The sequence below is a fragment of the Myotis nattereri genome, assembly GCF_964212035.1.
Source record: "Myotis nattereri genome assembly, chromosome: 11".
Taxonomy (NCBI): Eukaryota; Metazoa; Chordata; class Mammalia; order Chiroptera; family Vespertilionidae; genus Myotis; species Myotis nattereri.
In genome coordinates, this window is record NC_138086.1 from 83,158,384 (window position 1) to 83,177,827 (window position 19,444).

Consider the following 19,444-nt stretch of genomic DNA (forward strand, 5'->3'; position numbering starts at 1 on the left):
CTGAGAGCCCAGGGGGGCCTCTGCCCTGTCCTCCCGCAGCCGCAGCTGGGACCAGCGTCTGGGGTTTCCTGGCCCCGTGGATGGAGAGCCAGCTGAACGCTGCCCTGCGACTGAAGGCTGGGAGCAGGGGTCAGAGGAGCCCCCCACCCCCGGGCCGGGGGTCAGGTGAAGGCTGAGAGGAGGTGGACTCTGGGACTGAGGCTGCCACCTCCCGGGGCCCTGCTCTTGGTGAGGCCCACCCACACAGCCCCAGAGTCACCCCCCGCCACATCCTCTCACCACCCAGTCACCCTAAGACATGTTCTCCGTGACCCTCAGGCCAGCCGCCCTGAGACCATCGCTCCAGAAGTTGAATCGCAGATTAAAGTGGCTCCAGGAACCCCAGTGGCCAGGACCATGACAAACGCCCATCAAGTCAGGGCACACCCACTGCACCAACTGCGGATCAAGGAGATCCCTTCAAAGTGGCTGGAGGACGGAGACTCCTGGGCAGGAGGAGGGCACGGTGAGAGGAGTCCCACGCGGTGTGAAGCCGCGAAGACACGTTGGGAACGTCCGCAGAAAAATACCTGTCAGCCTGGAGGTTACGCATATAATTGATCTCAGAGGAAGGGAGAGGGAGAGAGAGACATCAATGATGAGAGTCATGGATCGGCTGCCGGCTGCCGCCTGCACGCCCCACACGGGGGATTGAACTGCTCGGTCCTGAGTTGCAGCCCTCCCCCCCCCCACCCCCAAGCTCACAGTTCTCTGGGTCAGATCCCCGAGTCAGTGATCGAGGGCCTCCCCTCCCGACTCCTACCATGGTGTCTGTTTGGCAATTTTTCTTACTTAGAAATGGTTTTCAAGGAACATTTTCTTGACACCACAGTGGCCTCCTCTTTAAGGGAGGCTCTGAGCCCAGGATTCCTAACCCACCAGCAGCTCCTCTCCTGTGACGCCCAGATCAGCCAAGCCCACAGGAGGCAGAGGCGGAGGCGACAGGCAGGTGTGCGGGCCTGTGGCGCCCCCTGCCGGTAACCGTTGTATCTCCATCCCCTGGGACGGGGCCTGACTCCAAAGAGGGGGCGACAGAGGAATCCTCCCAGCTCCCTGGAGGGGCCCTCAGCTGTTTCCCAGCCGCCCAGGGCCCAGGACTCAACTCTCAATGTCCCATTACTATTATAACGATTACAAAATACACATTATTTAAAAGGCACCCCCTGAACCTGTTTAGAGTACAGTTCAGTGGTATTCAGCACATTCAGGTCAGCACCCCATCCCCAGAACTTTCCATCTTTCCAAACGGACATCTGTCCTCATAGGGCGCCATCCCAGCCCCCGACGGGCTCCCACACACTTGCTCACCCACACACACCTGCACATACACCTGCACACACCTGCGCGCACACACCTGCGCGTGCGCACACACTCGCGCACACACCTGCGCGCACACACACCTGCACGCACACCTGCACGCACACCTGCACACACACTTGCACACACCTGCACGCACGCACACATGCGCGCATACTTGCACACACACCTGCACACAGAGCGGCGGCACCGGGACGGGGGCGCGGAGGTGCCCGCGGGGGCTCAGGCCCGGCAGACGGACTGGCTTCTCTGTCGGCGCATCTGGACAGACGGAGACGGGAGGTGAGGGGCTCGGTGGGCCTCAGGCACAGTCACTAACCCCACGGGGGAGGGAACGTGGCGGGACGGGGCACGAAAGAGTCCACACCCAGGCCCCAGGTACCGTCTGGGCGGCTGGCCCCGCGCGTCCTGTTATAGTGAAACCTTAATCCTTACAAGTCGGAAACGGCGCATAAAGTCCCAGAACCCTTCCTTTTCGTTTTTTAAAGGCAAGACGCAGGCGAGCTGTGCCCACGTTCCGGCAGGACGGCCGCGGCTGGGGCGGCCACGTGGGGCGGGGTCTGCACGTGGGTCCGCGGCCCCACCCCGGCAGGCCCACCCCACGCTGCGGGGACAGAGGCCGGGGCCGGCCGCCTGCACACCCCGCGGGGCCCGGGGCCCGCTGCGGGGCGCACAGCCTCCCAGCCTTCGCTTCTGGGCTCTCATGCTCCTCCTCCCAGTCCCTAAACTGCACCCCCACCCCGCGCCCCACTTCACGGCGCCGAGTCGTCGCCCGCAACAAAGATGGCAAATGGGCCGCCGCCGTGACTTCCGGCCGTGTGCCCTCAACAAAGATGGCACGCTACCGGAAATGGGCCGCTGCCGGGACTTCCGGCCGTGTGCCCTCAACAAAGATGGCACCCGACCGGAAATGGGCCTCCGCCGGGACTTCCTGTCCGCGAGTCTCGCTTCCGGCGGCGCTCCGTACGGGACAGGGAGGTCAGCGGCGGGGTCGGCCGCGGCCGCGGCGGAGGTCTCCGGGCGGAGGGGGAGGGGCCGCAGCGCGCGGGTTCTGGGGCCGGAGCGTCGGCAGGGAGACAGGACGGGTGCGCGGGCCGGCGCGGCAGGGCCTCGGGGCGGGGGCAGCCCGGCCGGTCCTGGTTCGCAACCGGTCCCGCGTGGCGGCCCGCGAGCCCCGTCCTGGCCGCGGGGCCTCCCCGAGCTGCCTGGGCCCCTTCCGGGCGGTGCTGGCTCGGGCCCGGCTGGGCCTCCGGACCTCGTTTCCTCCCCGGCTCGCGGGGTCGCCTTGCGGGGAGCGTGCGGTGCTTCCCGCTGCCGGCTCCGTGCTCGCGCCGTCGACCTTGGGCCGGGATCCCCGCTCCCTGGGCCTCTCTCTCAGTCAGGCCGAGGCTTTTGTTTATTATTACTGTTTTTATTGATTTCAGAGAGGGAGGGAGAGAGAGAAACGCCCATGGGGAGAGGGGATCGCGGATCGGCCCCCCCTGCGCGCCCCGCACTGGGGACGGAGCCCGCCAGCCGGGCCTGTGCCCCGACGGGAGTCGAGCCCCGACCTCCTGGGTCAGAGGTCGACGCTGCAGGAACCCACCACGTAAAAGTAGAATACAGCGGCCACATCCGGGTTCCGGGGACGCAGATCGAACCGGCAGGCTCCGTGCTGGGCGGGTGGCCCAGGCTGCGGGTTGCCGCCTCCGGCACCTGCCTTACCCGGTCGCTCAGGGGCCGGTCAGCACCGTCGTTGGGATTTGCAGCAGCTTCTCGGAGGAGGGAACTTGGGTCTGGGCCCTGCGGCGGGAGGGAGGCCAGGGGCCCAGTGCAAGGAGGGCGCAGGGCCGGCTCAGGGTGAGGGGCGTGTTGCTGGGAGGGAGCTCTAAGCCTGTGGCGTGCCCGCTGCGATTGGTTTAGGAGTTTAACTTATTATTATTATCATCGTTATTATTGCTTTCAGAGGGGGAGGGGGAGGGGGAGGGGGAGACATCAGTGATGAGAGCGGATCACTGGCGGGCTGCCTCCTGAGCGCCCTCCTGGGGATCCGGCCTGCAGCCCAGAGCACGTGCCCTGCGGGCATGGAACCGTGAGCTCCGGTTCATAGGTCGATGCTCAACCAGGGAGCCACGCCGGCCGGGCTGTGTCCGTGTTTGGAGTAGGTCGGTGCAGACCTGGGGAAGCTCGCTGTGTCTATAAGTATTAGAATGACCCACCGGCGCCGTGGGATGTGGATTCTGTGCCCAGGAAGGCTCAGGAGAAAGTGATTGAAAACGTCTTACCTCCTGGTCTCTCTTCATTCTTAATCCTGAAGACACGTAACATTTGAAAACAAATTGCCCGGCCCTTCTGGTTCCTGAGCCAGTGAGGGGCGCCTGACCTGATGAAGCACAGTCAGGACCGAAACGCCCCCGCCGCCTGCGTGCGCCCCTGTTGTGGCGTTTGGTTAACCCCTGAGGTCTTTGCTTCAGGAGGTGCTTCCTGGGCAGGGGAGGGCCAGGAGGTGTGGGCTGAGTGTGGAGCGCGTGCCGGCGCCTCCATCTCCCTGTCTGCGCACCAACCCCTGCTCTCGTTCCCTCAGGGCCTTGGGATGACTTGCTAGGAGCGCCGCCTCCCTGCCGCCCGGCCGTCATGGCAGCTCGCCTGGTGAAGCGATGTGCCTGCCTCCTGAGCGAGGCCGCCCACCTAGCCCCCGCTGGGCCTCCGGCTGGCCGCCTGAGCCTGGCCAGGGTGGCCCGTAAGCCTCTGACTTCCTCGGCTACCTCACCCAGTTCCCACGTCCCAGCTTCCTCGTCACAGCACCTGGAGAAGGCGCAGGCGACCACCCCCTACCCGGAGCGCCAGGAGGTGGACAAGCTCATCAGGAAGGCCACTGGGCCCGAGGAGCTCCTGGAGCTGCTGGGTGGCGGCCACGGCCTGCAGCAGGACCAGGCGGCCCTCGTGGTCATCAGGCTCTCTCGCCTGCTGTCCGAGAAGCCAGAGGACAAAGCCTTGCTCGTGCAGGACGCCCGCTTCCAGCAGCTTCTCCAGCTTGTCAACAGTCAGGTGGGTCGCAGGCTGTTCAGGTGGAAACAGCAGGGGCACTGAGGCCACAGCCCGCCTGTCACTTTCATACCTCCTCTCTGGCAACCCTCACGGCGGCCCTGTTAGGTGGAGAGTGCCAGCCTGCTTCTCCTTTGCTGCTTCTGGTTGTGCTCTGCTCATCGGTGTGCCCCCTCCCCGGGGTCTGGCTGATGGCGGCACACTCTTAAAGCTTGAGGAGGTGTGGGTGTTGTTCAGCCAGTCCGATTCTCAAAGGATGAGGGTGGAGATAGGGGAGAATATAGCTCATAAAAATCGCCTTGATTGTCCTGGCTGGGGTGGCTCGGTTGTTGGGCAACTTGCCCTGCACCAGGAGGTTGCCAGTGCCATCCCAGGCCCATGCAGGGCTTGAGCAGGTGGCAGCCAGTCAAAGTCCCTCGCACATCGATGTTTCTCTCTGTCTCTCTTCATCCCTCCCTCTACTCCTCCTCCTCTTCTCTCCTTTCCACTCTCTGAAAATCAATGGAAAAAATATTCTCAGGTGAGGGTTTAAAATAAAAGTAAAGTGACCTTAACCAGTTAACTGCCACGATATAAAGTTCCCCCGCTTGCGTCTATAGACACTTACGGCGTACAAATGGCTAACTAGGGGCCCTCCTGTCTTCAGGCTGTAATTCTAGTTATTATTGAATAGAGACACGATTGAAGCAAATTCGAGGAAAGTAAATGTGATGGAGTTTAAACTGTAACAAACTGGGAGCCAAGTACTGACCATGCGAAGGGTGACCACGCTTTTTTAAAATCCTTGCCGTCCGGGAACCGTCAGAAAGACGCAGGCGCTGGGCCTCGTGACACTGAGGTTAAACTGTTCCCTCCCACCTGGCACAGCAGCGTTCGCTTGTCACTTCGTGTGAGTGGCTGTGGTCCCTCTCGGCGGCACGGTCCCCGCATGAAGACAGGCTGGGACCGGAGTCTTGTGCCACCCGTAGCCAGAGCACGGCCACGCCACCTCCCACGGGGGTGGGTCTGGGCCACAGCCCCTCGGGCGGCTTCATGTTTCTCTCGGCCCTGGAAACACTGCAGGGCCCAGCGGGATCACTCCTTCAGAGCCCGCACGGAGACCTGTGCCTGGACCTGGAGGAGGGGGTGCGGGGGGCAGGGCTGATGCCAGACCATGGGTTCCCTCAGAGACGCAGGGGAGTGGCGTGTGACACGGGGGGTGAGGCCTGCAGGTGCCGGTCCCTGCCGGGTTTTGTAAGAGCTGGTGGGGGCGGCAGCTGCCGTCTCCTAAAGCCTGGGAGTGGGGGTGGCAGGGCTCTGTGGTGCCGACATGTCTAAGGGCAAAGGGCCTCCCTGTGCTGCTTCGAACAAGGGCCGGCTGCTTTGAAGAAAACTAACAGCTAAAGATCGTCATTGTCGTCAGCAAAGGAACGAGTTTGCTGACAAAACTGGCCCGTCTGGGCCCTAGTTGCGCCCCACGGGCCTCCCTCTGGCCTCGGCCTGGACGGGCCTGCAGGTGGGCAGCAGAAGCGGGCGGCCTGGCGGGCAGGGCTGAGCACAGGTCAGGTGTGAGGAGACTCCAGGGTCTTACCTCTCAGAGTTCTTGCTGCAGGTGATGGGCTGGACAGCCGGCCCGGCCAGGGCAGAGCACCGGTGCCCGCCTGGGTCCCGGCGTGACCCTGCCTGTGTCCCCCAGATCACCACCGTCTGGCACGGGACTCTCGTGAAGCTGCTCCGGAGCCTCTACACGCTGGCGCTCCCCGCCACTTCCAAGGAGCTGCTGTCGGTGGAGCAGGAGGTGCGCTGGCGCTTGCGCAGGCTCAAGTTCAAGCACCTGGCCTTCCTGGCCGAGTCCAGCGCCGCCTACATGCAGGAGCGGGGCTCCCGGGAGCTGCTGGCCGAGCTGCTGCTGAACCTGGAGCGGCGCTGGGTGGAGGTTGAGGACGGCCGCACGCTGGTGGCCCTCCTGACAAAGGCGGGGTCCCTCTCGGAGTCACTGATGAACCACCTGGAGGACAAGGTACTGGGGCTGAGAGCAAGGGAGAGGCAGGGTGGGCGGGGCCTGCTGGCTCCTTTCCCCAGCCCACAGCCAAGTCAGTCCAGCCCCGCCCCCCATAGCGGGCTGGCCACATGGCTGCCACAACAGGGGCCACCATTCAGTGGCCGGGGGTCCTGCAGGGGCTGTGGGGAGTAAGCTCAGGCCCAGTTGCTGTCTCGCAGGGGCTGCGCTGCATGGGACCCCGGCCGTGGGCGCCGAGCTGACCCTGGGCTGTGGTTGACAGTGCCTGGACCTGGTGGAGCAGTTCGGCCCAGAAGAGCTGCAGAGGGTGCTGGTGGCGCTGGCGGCTCAGAACCGGCGGTCTCTGCCCTTGCTGCGGGCCATCTCCTACCACCTGGTCCAGAAGCCCTTCCCCCTGAACAAAGGCGTCCTCCTGGACCTGGCCTATGCCTACGGTGAGCCCGTGGGCAGAGCTGGGGCGCCCTGGCTGCAGCCGTGTCAGATTCGGTGCCTGTCCCCCCGTGGCAGGCACCGGCCCGGAAGGCTGCCATAGAAACGGTGTGGTCCATGGGCCCTGGGCCCCTCTGCTGGGCCTCAGGGATAAATTTGGCTACAGACACCAAGCTCCTAGACCTGAGGGCTGGGCTGGGGTGCTGGGTGGGCCTCCAGGTGAACCCCAGGGTCTGCTCTGTCCCGAAGGCAAACTGGGCTTCCACCAGACCCAGGTGTCCCAGCGCCTGGCCGCCGACCTGCTGCCCCACGTGCCCAGCCTCACGTCCGGCGAGGTGGCCCGCTGCGCCAAGTCCTTCGCCTTCCTCAAGTGGCTCAACCTGCCCCTGTTCGAGGCCTTTGCCCAGGTGAGCAGGGTGCACACCTGAGTCCTGGGGTTTGTCAGGAGGTCCAGGGGCTAGAAACGCCCCAGTGCAAGCATGGGGTTCCTGCTCTGCATTGGAGGGACGCCGTTGCAGGGAGAGAACGATTTCTCCCCGTGCTGCAGCCATGGCGGCTGCAGTGGGCACCGAACTGGCAATCTGTGCGGGTGGCGAAGCTGAGACCCCCTCAGCTGCCACAGGGAGCTCGTGTGAGGAAGACGGTGCCTGTGCTGAGGTGCATGGGCACCTGGTCGGCACAGCACCTACTGGTTAAGGAGCATTTCTACAGCCGTGCTGGGCGGGTTCTGGGGCTGCTGCCGGGCGGAGAGGGCGTGGACACTTCATCCTGCCCCCCTGCCTTCCTGTGCCCAGCACGTCCTCAGCCGGGCCCAGAGCGTCGCCATATCCGACCTCTGCAACGTGCTGCTGGCCTTCGCCCGCCTGAACTTCCATCCGGAGCAAGAGGAAGCGTTCTTCAGCCTGGTACGGTCTCCCACTCCTCCCAACCCCTCCCTGCAGGCGGGAAGGAGGGAGACCTTGCAAGGGCGGGGGCAGGGGCGGGGGCCGGGGCAGGGCGAGCCAGCTGGAGCCAGACCTCCCGGTTGTCTGGGGACAACGCTCGGAACCCCAGCACTCGACTGTGGGCCAGAGCGGCCGCAGGCCCAGGAGGCGTCCCTGGGCGGGCTCACTTCCTGTCTCCGCCTTAACGCCCCCGAGACTCCGACCCACCGGCAGGTCTCTGTAGGGGCACCACCCCAGCTGCGTCCACTTATGCCCTCGGTCCCTCTCGGGGCCGGAAATGCCTCCCGTCCTGGGGCCACTCGGACGTTCCTGGAGAGGTGGTTTGTGCCTCACCTTCTGCCCATGGAGGGGCCAGTGGGAAAGCCCAGTTGAATGTCCTTCTGTCCCGATGGGTCCCAGGGGATTTGGATGGTTCCTGGCACCTTTCCCAGTGGCGGCCTCGCACCCAGAACATCTGCGCATACTGAGCAGAGCCTCCCCTGAACCCCTCCCTGTCCCCCAGGTACATGAGAAGCTGGGGAGTCAGCTGGCCGACCTGGACCCGGCCCTGCAGGTGGACGTGCTGTGGGCCCTGTGCGTGCTGCAGCAGGCCCGGGCATCGGAGCTGCAGGCCGTGCTGCGCCCCGAGCTGCACACCCAGTTCCTAGGTGAGGGCGGGGGTCCGTGTGCTGCCCTGGGTCTGCGCTGCCCAGCCTGTGTGCCCTCGGCCAGGTGCGGGGGGGAGCCTCTAGGCCCAGTGCCAAGCCAGGAGCAGGGGAGACGATGGGCCAGGCTCCCCAGCATTTGCTGCTTTGCCGTCTGCCTGCAGGTGACCCATCAGGTCCTCCTTCCCCCCCTCACTGCACCTCTTCCCATAGGTGACAGGTCCCCCAGGGGTCAGAGCACCTTGCAGAAGCTGCTGCACATCAACGCCACGGCCCGGCTGGAGCACCCTGAGTACGCGGGCCCCCTGCTGCCGGCCTCGGCCTTGGACCCCGGGCCCCCGGCCCCTGAAAGGAAGGTGACGCCCCTGCAGAAGGAGCTGCAGGAGACCCTGAAGGGGCTGCTGGGGGGAGCTGACCGGGGCTGCTTCTCTGTGGCCACGCAGTACGGCTGGGTTCTCGGTGAGCCTCCCACCCGTCCACCCAGCTAGGGCCTGCCCGCCCCGCCCTGCCCTCCACGTGGGGACCGTCGACCATTCCGTCTGCCGCCCCTCCCCAGACGCAGAGGTGCTGCTGGATGCCGAAGGCCAGTTCCTGCCCCTGAGGGACTTCGTGGCCCCTCATCTGTCCCCGCCCTCGGGTGGCCAGCTACCGCCGCCTACGGCCAAGAGGTAGGCCAGCGCCTAGGTCCTCCCGGTTCTTGGTGTTGCCCTGGCCTGCTCTGCCCGCGCTGCCCAGCCTCCGAGGACAGACACGGGCAGCCCAGTGGCTCCTCTCCCTGCCCCAGGCTGGCCTTCCTGCGCTGGGAGTTCTCCAGCTTCGCCGGCCGCAGCAAAGACCTGCTGGGCCGCTTCGTGCTCGCGCGACGCCACGTGTTGGCTGCCGGCTTCCTGGTGGTGGACGTGAGTACCTGTCGGGCAGGTGGTGACCAAAGGGGGCATGTCAGCGGGGCTTCAGGTCCTGCTCCCACCTGCACAGCCAGGGCCTCTGGGGGGGTTCGGGGGGGGGCAGGATGCCCAGGCTCAAGCCAGGTGAGCCGCACCGAGCCCGCTCTCGCCTGGGAGACTCCGTCCCTCCTGCTCCTTCCAAGAGGTGGCCTGTGAGCGGCCACAGGAGATGCTGTCAGTTTCTTTGTTGAAACAACTGACACATTTGGGGGCCGCTTGTAGCCCGCGTGGTTGAGCCCGGCCCTGGTCCCAGGGTCCCGGCCGCTGCCGGTGGAGGCTGGAGCTGTGCTGCTCACTCGGCGCCGCCCCCAGGTCCCCTACTATGAGTGGCTGGAGCTCCGGTCCGAGTGGCAGAAGGCCGCCTACCTCAAGGACAAGATGCGCAAGTCGGTGGCAGAGGAGTTGGCCAAGTGACCTGCCTGCGTGGACTGTGCCCGGGGCCGGGCTCCCGGGGGCCCAGACGTGGGCCCGGGGCTGCAGGCGGCAACGAGGACAGACGTGCAGGGCCTGGGCCAGCAGCGCTGCATGCCCCTGCCCTCTCGTGGGAAATAAATCTTTAACTTTGGTTTTCAACACCAGGAGGCCTCCTGTGCTTTGCCGTGACCCCACGCCGTCCACCGTGCCCTCGCCACCCCCGTCTGCTGTGGGCAGGGGTGGCCCCGCGGCCTCTGCCCTGTGCCTTCCCTCCTCCCCCATCAGCAGAACCACTTGTCCGAGAGGCACGGAGCTGGGCAGAGGGGGCTGGCTTCCCACAGGCAGCCCGTCACCCAGCTGCCTGGTTGTTCTGCCACCCACAGACCTTCCTCGTGGACGTTCACATGTGGCTTCCCGTGGCAGGGCCTGTGGTCAGCCAGCTCAGACTGAGTCCTCCAGTTGTGAGACCAGTGGGTGCTCAGTGCCTGGCTTGGGGTTCTAATTGGGGTGTGAACAGTTGTCCTGGAGGTGCCCTCGCACCCATGATCAGGTGGGCCTGTGCTGGCAGGGTCACGAGAGCCCGATATTTGGGGGCTCTCTTGCAGGAGACCTCTCTTGTCTCACCCAGACTCAATGCCAAGTGCTGCCTGGTGCTGGGAGGACATGGCTCCCCCCTCTGCTCCCTCACCAGGGAGCACGCTGGGCACTGGCCTCCACCAGTACAGCCGGAAACACAGCGGGCATGGTGCCGAAGGGCCCTCGTGCCCCATGCCCGTCCCAGCTGTTGCCCACCCCTCCTCGTTAAACCTTCTCTGCTCACAGGCTGACGTAAAGGGGGAGCCCCCAGGCGCCAGTGCATAGGACACAGTCATTTGCACAGCCAGGGGTGGGGGGCAGAGAGAGACGGCGTTCTGAAGCTGGTGATTCCAAGACCAGGCAAGATGGGGCACCCCAAGGTGAAGGACCAGCAGGGACAAGCACCCGGGGTGCAGAGCCTGCTCGGGTCTGGGAGTCCTGCTAAGGAAGTATGAGCTGCCCACCACACCAGGGCCCACCAGCCCTGCTCAGCACACAGGTTCCTAGGTTCCGATCCATTCTCTACCTGGTTCCTTTTTGTGACTCAGTGATTGCAACACCCCCTGCTGGGGGTCCATGTGACCTGGTCATGGGTCAGTGCTCAGCCACGTAACCATACTGGCCAGGCTGGTTGGTTCCTTTTCTAGCTGTGATTTTCCTGGTACGATGGGTGATTTTTATTGTGTCCTGGACAGTTAGGCAGTTGGGTTTGAGGTTTATTCTAGCGACAGCCATCCTATTGGGCTACGCACGCAGGTCCTGTGGCTTTGCATCACTGTTGGCCTCATGCCACCCGTCTCTGCTGTGTCCCCAAGGTGGGGGTTGGGAGGTGCTTGGTGGTGGGTGCCCCTTGCCAGTGCCTTCACCGCCCTGTAGCCAGTGGGGCAAAGTGGGCTCCCCTTGTCAGGGTCCTCCCAGAGGTGGCAGGACTGCATTCCTCGGGGGCAGAAAGTGCCTGCCTGCTCCTGGTGGTCGGCTGGGCCCTCCTGTCGGGGCTGCCCTGGGGTCCCTCAGCCCTGAGCTCCCTCACTGTGGGGCTTCCCTGAAGTGGTCTTGTTTCCGGCATTTACCATGGGGGGGCCCCAGCCATCTCATCCAGACAATCCCGGCCCATGGAGGGCTCTGGTTCCTGGCGGCCAGTGGAGCGAGGAAGAGGAGCAGGAGTCCCACGGTGGAGGTTGGGCGTGAACCCCCTGGCCCCGCGGGCTCGGGGTGGAGCCGTGGGCAGGATGGAGGACACGCCACCCGCCAGCACAGCTGCTGACAGTCGGTGCTCCCGCCCCCGCCCGGTCTGGGGGACAATGACGGTCTGCCTGAGCCTGGCACGGCGGTCAGACCATCGGGAGCGAAGGCCCGCGTCCTGGGCGGGGCGGGCGCTGCCGGGAACCGGGCGGCCACCAGGGCGGGCGGAGGGAGGGAGAGGAAGGGCGGGCGGGGCACTGACTGTCCCGCCCTGGTTTCTCGGAGCCGGAGGCGGTTGCCATGGGGACCAACCGGGACCAGCCAATCACTGCGGAGCTGCGGGCCCGCTCACCTCTAGGATGGAGGCGCTCTCTCCGACCCGACCCGACCCGGACAGGTGGGGCCGCGCAGCCTCCCCAAAGCACCCAGTCCCCCGACACTTGCAGCTGCCTCGGCCCGCACCCTGAGATCTGGCGACCCCACCTCTCCCCGACCCGGCGAGGTGTGATGCCGCCCGGGGCCCCGCCTCCCGCCGCCGCCGCGAGCCCCTGGCCGTGAGAGGGAGGGAGGCAGCTCTGCGGAGACGGTCCGCGCCGGGAGGGCGCCCCCGGGCGGGAGGACCCGCGCTCGCAGTGCCTGGCGGGCGGCGCGCAGGCTCATTTGGGCACCGGCGGGCGGGGCGGCGTGACGTCACCCACTGACCCCCCCACCCCATCCTGGGCGAGGGGCGGTGGCCTCCCAGGCTCCACGGGACGGACGCACGGAGGCACCGGGACAGAGGGACGGGCGCGCGGCCAGGCCATGCCCGGGGAGGCGGCCCGCGCCGAGCTGCTGCTGCCCGAGGCGGGCGGCCCGGGGGTCCGCACAGGTGAGGCTGCGCGCTTCCCGCGTGCGTCCCCGCCCTCGGTCTATCCCTGCCCCCGCCCCGTGTCCTTGCGACCCCTGAATGCTGACCGCGCCCGCCGCCCCGGGACTGCGGGAAAGGGCGGGGGGCGGTGCTGACCCGGAGTCCCGGGCCCGGCGTTCCATTGTCTGCGCGGAGCTGCCTGGGCGGGTCGGATCTGGACGGAGGCGGCGGTTCCCAGCTGACCCTGGGTCTGGGGACACTTGTCCCCCACTTGCCTGCAGGCCACTGGGCCGCACTGGTCCCGGAGGGAGGCCAGAGGGCACCGCGGTGGGGGGGAGGGTTCCTGGGGGTCAGGGCCGGGGGCAGTTTGCCACAGGCAGGCCTCGTCCTGGGTGGCCAGGCCGATGCTGGGTTCCCGGGCCAGGAAGGCCTGATGGGGAGGACGCCCCGCTGGAGGTCAGCCATGTGCGACTCAGGGCCAAGGGCACCTTGCTGCGGGCAGGGCGCCTGGGGATGGGGCCGTGCCGGGTCCGGGGCTTGGCCTCCTTCTGAGTCCAGAAAAGGGAACAGGGCTGGTATCCCCAGACCCAGAGCCTGGTGACCTTGAACCAGTCACTCCAACCTCGACCTGTAGGCCTCCCCACACTGCAGCCTTGGCCCAGCTCCTCCCTCCCGCTGCCCTGGGGCCTCGGGCCGATGTGGGTGGGTCAGGGTACCATGCCGGACCCAGCCTCTGGCACCTGCCCTGCCCGCCACACCCACCTCAGGTGCCGGTGTTGCTCACACCGCAGTGGACCCCAAGGACCCCTTTTCAGGACCCCCCTGGCCCCCTGGCGCCCAGCAGTGTGGCCCCAGGGCCGGGCCTGCTGCAGGCAGATGGGCACTGGGCAGGGTCACCTCGGAGCTTCGCCTCAGGTCTGGTGGACACTTCCCTCTGCAGACAGAAAGCTGAGGCACAGGGACCCTACCCGGGTGGAATGTTCCAGGGCCCTCAGACCCCAGAGGTCCCGGGAGGGGCAGGCAGAGGGTCACAGGCAGGGAGCCGCGGCGTTGCTGCCAAGCACCTTGCAGAAAAGCGGGGTGCCCATCTGTGCCACAGCTGCGCCCACACACGGACCCCGAGCTGGTTGCTGTAGTCAGACCTCGGAAATGTTCCCCGACATAGCGATGACTGCTCCCCGTCCCCTCCAGGCGGTACCCCTTCCTGGGGGCGCGGGTGCCAGCCCTCCTCACGCCCTTCTCTCTCCACAGACGGGTCCTGTGACACGGCCGCAGCCACCACACCCAGAGGGGACCAGCCTGAGCAGTGTGCCCTGACCCCTGGGCCCAGCCCCCTGGACCTCACCTTCCTGCTCAGCAAGCCGGGCGCCCGGCCCCCGCCTGAGGGAGCCAGCGGGGATGTGGGGCCTGGCCGGGCGCTCTCAGCCTGGGCGGTCCCCATGGAGGGGGGCCCCAGCCCAAGGCCCCCCGAGGTGCAGCCTGCCGAGCGGCCTCTCCCAGCCACCCTGGAGCCCCGGATTGTGATGGGGGAGGAGACGTGCCAGGCACTCCCACTACCCCGGGCCGCCCCGCCACAGCTCAGGGACCCGGAGGGGGGGCCTACCAGCCTGCACTCCCCCGCGTCGTGTTCTCGGGGTGACCCTCCTGTGCCTTTTCCTGCCCCAGACCCCGATTCCTATTTCACACCTCCTTCCACTCCCAGTGAGACCCCTGCCTTGCTCCCCAGCTCCGGGCCCTGCAGGGACGCCCAGGCTGAGGCCAGGCCCGTGGGGGACTCACCGCCCACCTCACCCTCAGGCTCCTACGTCACCGCGGACACAGAAAGCTGGGCCTCGTCCCCTTCCCCTTCCTGCTCCCTGAGCCTGGCTCCCGAGGAAGGGCTAGGGGTGCCCTCGGGCCGCGGCTTCTCCCCACCCGGTTCTGAGATGCTGGAGCAGGACTGGCCCCCCACAGGGTCCCCGGGGTCCTCGTCCCCTGAGTCCAGCCTCTCCACGGACAGCAGCTCCTCCTGGGACCAGGAGGGCCACTTCTTCGACCTGGATGTCCTGGCCCAGGACCCAATGATCCCGGCCGCCCTCCTGCCGTTCCGGGGCAGCCTGCTCTTCCAGGTGGAGGCGGTGGAGGTGACGCCCCTGTCCCCCGAGGAGCAGCAGGAGCAGGAGCCAGAGGCTCCAGCCGCCGACGGGGACGGGGCCAGCGAGGACAGGGACGACAGCACCTTCGCCTCCTCCCTGCGGTCACTGTCCGACCTGTCAGTCACCGAGGGCGTGGACGAGGCCTTCGCCTTCTGGGACGACACCTCTGCCGCCTCCTCGGACCCGGACTCGGCCTCCTACCCTGGAGCAGATGACGAGAGACTGTACAGCGGGGAGCCCCACGCGCAGCCCACCGCCCTGCAGGTCGGCCCCGTGGTCTCCGAGGGAGACGTGGGCACGCTAGTCCCCGGGGCCGGCCCCGCTCCAGGCCCCATGTCCCCGGTGGCCCCGGCCCGCCACGCCCCGCTGGAAGTCTCAGGGGCCACAGAAGTGACCGCTCAGGCTGGGTGGCAAGGAGCAGGCCTCATCGCTGGAGCAGGGCCCGTGCCCAGGGCCACACCTGGGTCCTGGCAGGAGCGGGCCTGCACCACCCCGGCCCCTGAGCCCAGGACTGATCCCCAGACCACGCAGGGGGCGGGCAGGGCACCCAGCCCAGTCGCTCTGCAGGCCCCGAGGGCAGACGCAGGCGGGGCCCCCAGGACCCAGCCCATGGCCTCCGCGGCCCAGGGGGCAGCTGGGGGGAAGGGCATGGGCTGCACTGGAGACCTGGAGCCTCCGTTCTTGGACCAGACCCGCCAGGGTGGCCGGGAGCTCGCTGCAGATGCGGGGACATCCTGGGCCTCACGTGGAGATGCAGGCCCCCCCAAGCCTGCCTTGGAAACCCCAGACACCCCTGAGCCCGCCATGGAGGCCCGAGACAGACCTGAACTCACCTCAGAGGCTCCTGACACTGCAAAGATCCCAGACCCCCCCACTTTCACCCCGGAGATCTTGGAGCCCACTGCGACCATCCAAGACCACCCATACACCCCCACAGAGGTACTGGGAACCCCAGGCCTCTCCAAGGAAGCCTTGGGCCCCCCTGAGCCTGCCTCCGAGACCCCGGACCCCCCAGAGGATGCCCCAAAGACCCAGGATACCCGTGAGGATGCCTCGAAGACCCCGGGCCCCCCAGAGGATGCCTCAGAGACCCCGGACCCCCCAGAGGATGCCTCAGAGACCCCGGACCCTCCAGAAACTGCTGCAGAGACCCCGGGCCCCCCAGAGGATGCCTCGAAGACCCCAGGCCCCCCAGAGGATGCCTCGAAGACCCCGGGCCCCCCAGAGGATGCCTCAGAGACCCCGGACCCCCCAGAGGATGCCTCAGAGACCCCGGACCCTCCAGAAACTGCTGCAGAGACCCCGGGCCCCCCAGAGGATGCCTCAGAGACCCCGGACCCCCCAGAGGATGCCTCAGAGACCCCGGACCCCCCAGAGACTGCTGCAGAGACCCCGGGCCCCCCAGAGGATGCCTCAGAGACCCCGGACCCTCCAGAGACTGCTGCAGAGACCCCGGACCCCCCAGAGGATGCCTCGGAGACCCCGGGCCCCCCAGAGGATGCCTCAGAGACCCCGGACCCCCCAGAGGATGCCTCGGAGACCCCAGGCCCCCCAGAGGATGCCTCGGAGACCCCGGGCCCCCCAGAGGATGCCTCAGAGACCCCGGACCCCCCAGAGACTGCTGCAGAGACCCCGGGCCCCCCAGAGGATGCCTCAGAGACCCCGGACCCTCCAGAGACTGCTGCAGAGACCCCGGACCCCCCAGAGGATGCCTCGGAGACCCCGGAGCCCCCTGAGGATGCCTTGGAGGCCCCAGAACCCCCTGAGCCAGCCTCCAGTGGAGAGGAAAGCGCCAAAGGCCTGCTGGCACCCAACAGGGGGGCCCACCTGCCTGCTGGTGTGGGAGCTGAGGTCCCCGGGGCAGGAAACCAGGGAGACAGAGGCTTTGAGTCAGCACCCCAGGGCGCTGGGAAGGCTCCTGGGAGCGTCTGCCCCAAGGGTGGGCGGGTGCAGCCCCAGAGCCCAGCAGAGGGCGGAGGGGGCCCCCCGGGGCCCAGGCTTCTGTCGGATGTGGCTTCTGAGTCTCCATCAAGGGCTGTGCCCAGCGCGGGGAGCAGCTGCCCCGAGAAGCCCACCCCCATGTCTTCACCACCCTCCTCCAGGCGGGAGCGGGTGCGAGGTGTGGAGGGTGATGAGCAGGCCCAGGCGGCCCCCGGAATCCCCAGCCCCTCCCCACTGCAGCCCCAGGACAGGCAACCGAGGCGTGAGCCCTCTGTGCCCAGGGTCCTCGCTGGGGCAGCCCTGCCCCCCGCAGCGGCCCCTGTCCCCTGCCCCTGCCAGGGTCCGCGGGAGAGCTCGGGGGACGGGGAGGACCTCCCGTCGCCCCAGGCAGGAGCCCCACGGGCCGCTACCTCCTCAGGAACCAGGACCCACCCCGGGGAGTCCAGGCAGCGCATTGGCCTCCTGCCCCACCCCTCCCTCCTCAGCCCCAAGGTGACCCTCACGGGGGGCTTCCATGCCAAAGACCCAGCCTTGCGGCCCCCACTCCCCTGCCAAGTGCCTCCTGGCTCCGGGCCCCGGGGACCCGCCAGCCCTCAAGGGCCCCCAGCCACCCAGCAGCAGGACGAGCAGGACAGCCTGGAGGAAGGTGAGGCCGGGCGCGGGGAGCTGCCCACCAGGGTCAGAGGTGGGGGGGCGGGGGCCAGGCGAGAGGAAGGGCCGCCTCACCCCTCCCCTGTCCCCAGAGCCGCCTCCGGCCCCTGGCAGCTGCTCGGACAGCCACGGGGAGTCGTCGGGGGAGCCAGAGGAGCAGGACCTCTCGGGACCCCAGGCCCCTCGGGGCCCAGCCCAGGTGCCAGCTGAGGGGGTGCATTCGGGGGGCGGGGGCTCCACACCCACCCTGGGTGCTCAGACCGCCCTTCCCCAGGCCGCAGCCAGTGGCACCGAGGAGACTGCAGCCAAAGCCAAGCAGAGCCGCAGCGAGAAGAAAGCCCGGAAGGTGGGCTGGGGGCTGCTCCCCTGGGGGTGGGGGGCTGGTCAGACAACCCCCACCCGGGACTGGGGCCCCGCCCACCACCTCCCACCCTGGGGTGGTGAATCCCACGGGGGTGGGCGTTGGGGTTCCTTCTTGAAACAGCCGGGCCCTGTCAGCCTGCGTCCAGCAAACGGCTCTCCCGACCCGGCCTGAGCCTGTCACCGCCCCCAGGCCATGTCCAAGCTGGGCCTGAGGCAGGTGCAGGGCGTCACCCGCATCACCATCCACAAGTCCAAGAACATCCTCTTCGTCATCGCCAAGCCCGACGTGTTCAAGAGCCCGGCCTCCGACACCTACGTGGTCTTCGGGGAGGCCAAGGCCAGCAGCGTGGGCAGAGGGGGCGGGGCCGGGAGTGTGGGCGGGGCCAAGGCCAGCAGCGTGGGAGGGTGGGGGCGGGGCCAAGGCCAGCAGCGTGGGAGGGTGGGGGCGGGGCCAGCAGCATGGGCGGGGCCAGCAGTATGTGCGAGGTGGGGGCGGGGCCAGCAGCGTGGGAGGGGCGGGGCCAAGGCCAGCAGGGGTGTGGGGTGCGGGGGCAGGGGGGCGGAAGCCCAGGCGTGGCGCTGACGGCCGCTCCGCTGCGGCTGCAGATCGAGGACCTGACCCAGCAAGTGCACAGAGCTGCCGCCGAGAAGTTCAAGGTGCCCGCGGAGCCCTCCACCCTAGTCCCTGAGCCGGCGCCTGGGCCCCGGGTGCAGCCGGAGTATGAGGAGGAGGAGGAGGAGGGCGAGGAGGAGGAGGAGGTGAGGACGGGAGCAGTGGGGGTGGGAGGGTGGCTCTGGCTGGGCAGGGGCAGCCCAGTGCCTCCTGTGCCCCCAGGTGGACGAGGCGGGCCTGGAGCTGCGGGACATTGAGCTGGTGATGGCGCAGGCCAACGTGTCCAGGGCCAAGGCCGTGCGGGCGCTGAGGGCCAACCAGAGCGACATCGTCAACGCCATCATGGTGAGGCCTGGCCCTTCAGACGCCCCACCTGGCTCTGCTGGGCCCCCTGGCCTGACCCTCTCCCCCCATTTCCTGCAGGAGCTGACCATGTAGCCACTGGCCAGCTGGCCCCCCACCCCAGTGCTGCTGCTCAACAAACTTCCACCCCTGCCCCGCGGCCCTCAGCCAAGCGGGTGAGGCAGGACCTCCTGGAGCCCACACCCAGGACGGTGGTCCCGCCCCATGTCCTCCGAGGGGTGGGGCCTCCATTCCTCTGTTCTGGGGTGCCCAACGGTCCCCAAGATTATAGGCAGTCTGGTCACTTGGCTGTGGGCAAGGTGTGGGCCAGGGGACTGGGGTTCCATAAGAACACCAAGCCTCGGGCGGTTCCCACAGGGGGTTCCCACAGGAGCTTCGGGAAGGAGACGCTGCAGGAAGGCGGCCCTGGCTTCTGGTGGCCTAGCTCCCAGGGTCACCGTCCTCATCACACCCTCCCCTCCAGACAGAACATAGGGACCCTAAGTGGGGTTCCCATCCCAGCACAGGGTGTACGGGTGCCAGGATGAGAGGGTGGGGGGACTCTGAGCAGAGGAGAGGCTCCTGGCTCCATAAAGCGCAGGGTTCACGGCGCAGGGTGGGGCTGCAGCCTGCGGGCTCCCTGCTCGCACCATCGGGGTTTGTGGAGCAGAGGCACCTGGGAGGGGGTGGCCGGGGCGTCCCCACACCTCTGTGCAGTCTCCAGGCTCCCCTAGGGTCACCCCACTGCCTCCCGCACTCAAAGGGCACGGATGGGAGGCTGAAGCCCAGGGGCCGGGATGGAGGGATAAGGGGGACACGTTTGCTGTGGACCTTGGGGGCCTCAGTGAGAGGCCATGCCCCCGGGCGCCTGGTGCCCACGTCCCTGCAGCGAGGGCCTGACATTCACATCACAGGCGCCCGGGACCCCTGTTCCCCGCCCCACGTCCAGGAAGCAAGAGCCCATGCTCCCGCGGGCAGTGTCAGCCCAGGGCAGCGCGGGGCGCAGACCGCTGTACCCAGCCTGGGCGGGAACGGGGGCA

General features: G+C 67.5%; 2 protein-coding genes across 3 annotated transcripts; both read left to right on the forward strand.

Annotated features, from left to right (window-relative positions):
- The first annotated feature begins 2,308 nt into the window (after positions 1 to 2,308).
- On the forward strand, positions 2,309 to 9,918 carry TBRG4 (transforming growth factor beta regulator 4). 2 transcript variants are annotated; one of them, XM_081101891.1, is made up of 11 exons: positions 2,309 to 2,334; positions 3,920 to 4,383; positions 6,056 to 6,379; positions 6,642 to 6,813; positions 7,058 to 7,215; positions 7,603 to 7,713; positions 8,255 to 8,399; positions 8,610 to 8,855; positions 8,953 to 9,064; positions 9,181 to 9,295; positions 9,653 to 9,918. In XM_081101891.1, exons 2-11 carry the CDS (start codon positions 3,970 to 3,972, stop codon positions 9,752 to 9,754), a joined length of 1,899 nt encoding a protein of 632 aa, XP_080958017.1. In that variant the 5' UTR covers positions 2,309 to 2,334; positions 3,920 to 3,969; the 3' UTR covers positions 9,755 to 9,918. The 2 variants fall into 2 exon arrangements, with proteins under 2 accessions (XP_080958017.1, XP_080958016.1); XM_081101890.1 differs by lacking the exon at positions 2,309 to 2,334 and adding an exon at positions 3,228 to 3,812.
- Positions 9,919 to 12,313: 2,395 nt separating this feature from the next.
- Positions 12,314 to 18,697, forward strand: NACAD (NAC alpha domain containing; the record flags this gene model as incomplete). The annotated part of the gene is made up of 9 exons (XM_081101888.1): positions 12,314 to 12,380; positions 13,611 to 15,980; positions 16,251 to 17,081; positions 17,179 to 17,285; positions 17,361 to 17,432; positions 17,640 to 17,786; positions 18,056 to 18,208; positions 18,285 to 18,407; positions 18,486 to 18,697. The coding sequence occupies 9 exons, from the start codon at positions 12,314 to 12,316 to the stop codon at positions 18,498 to 18,500; spliced, it is 3,885 nt and encodes a 1,294-aa protein (XP_080958014.1). The 3' UTR covers positions 18,501 to 18,697.
- Between the last annotated feature and the right edge of the window lie 747 nt (positions 18,698 to 19,444).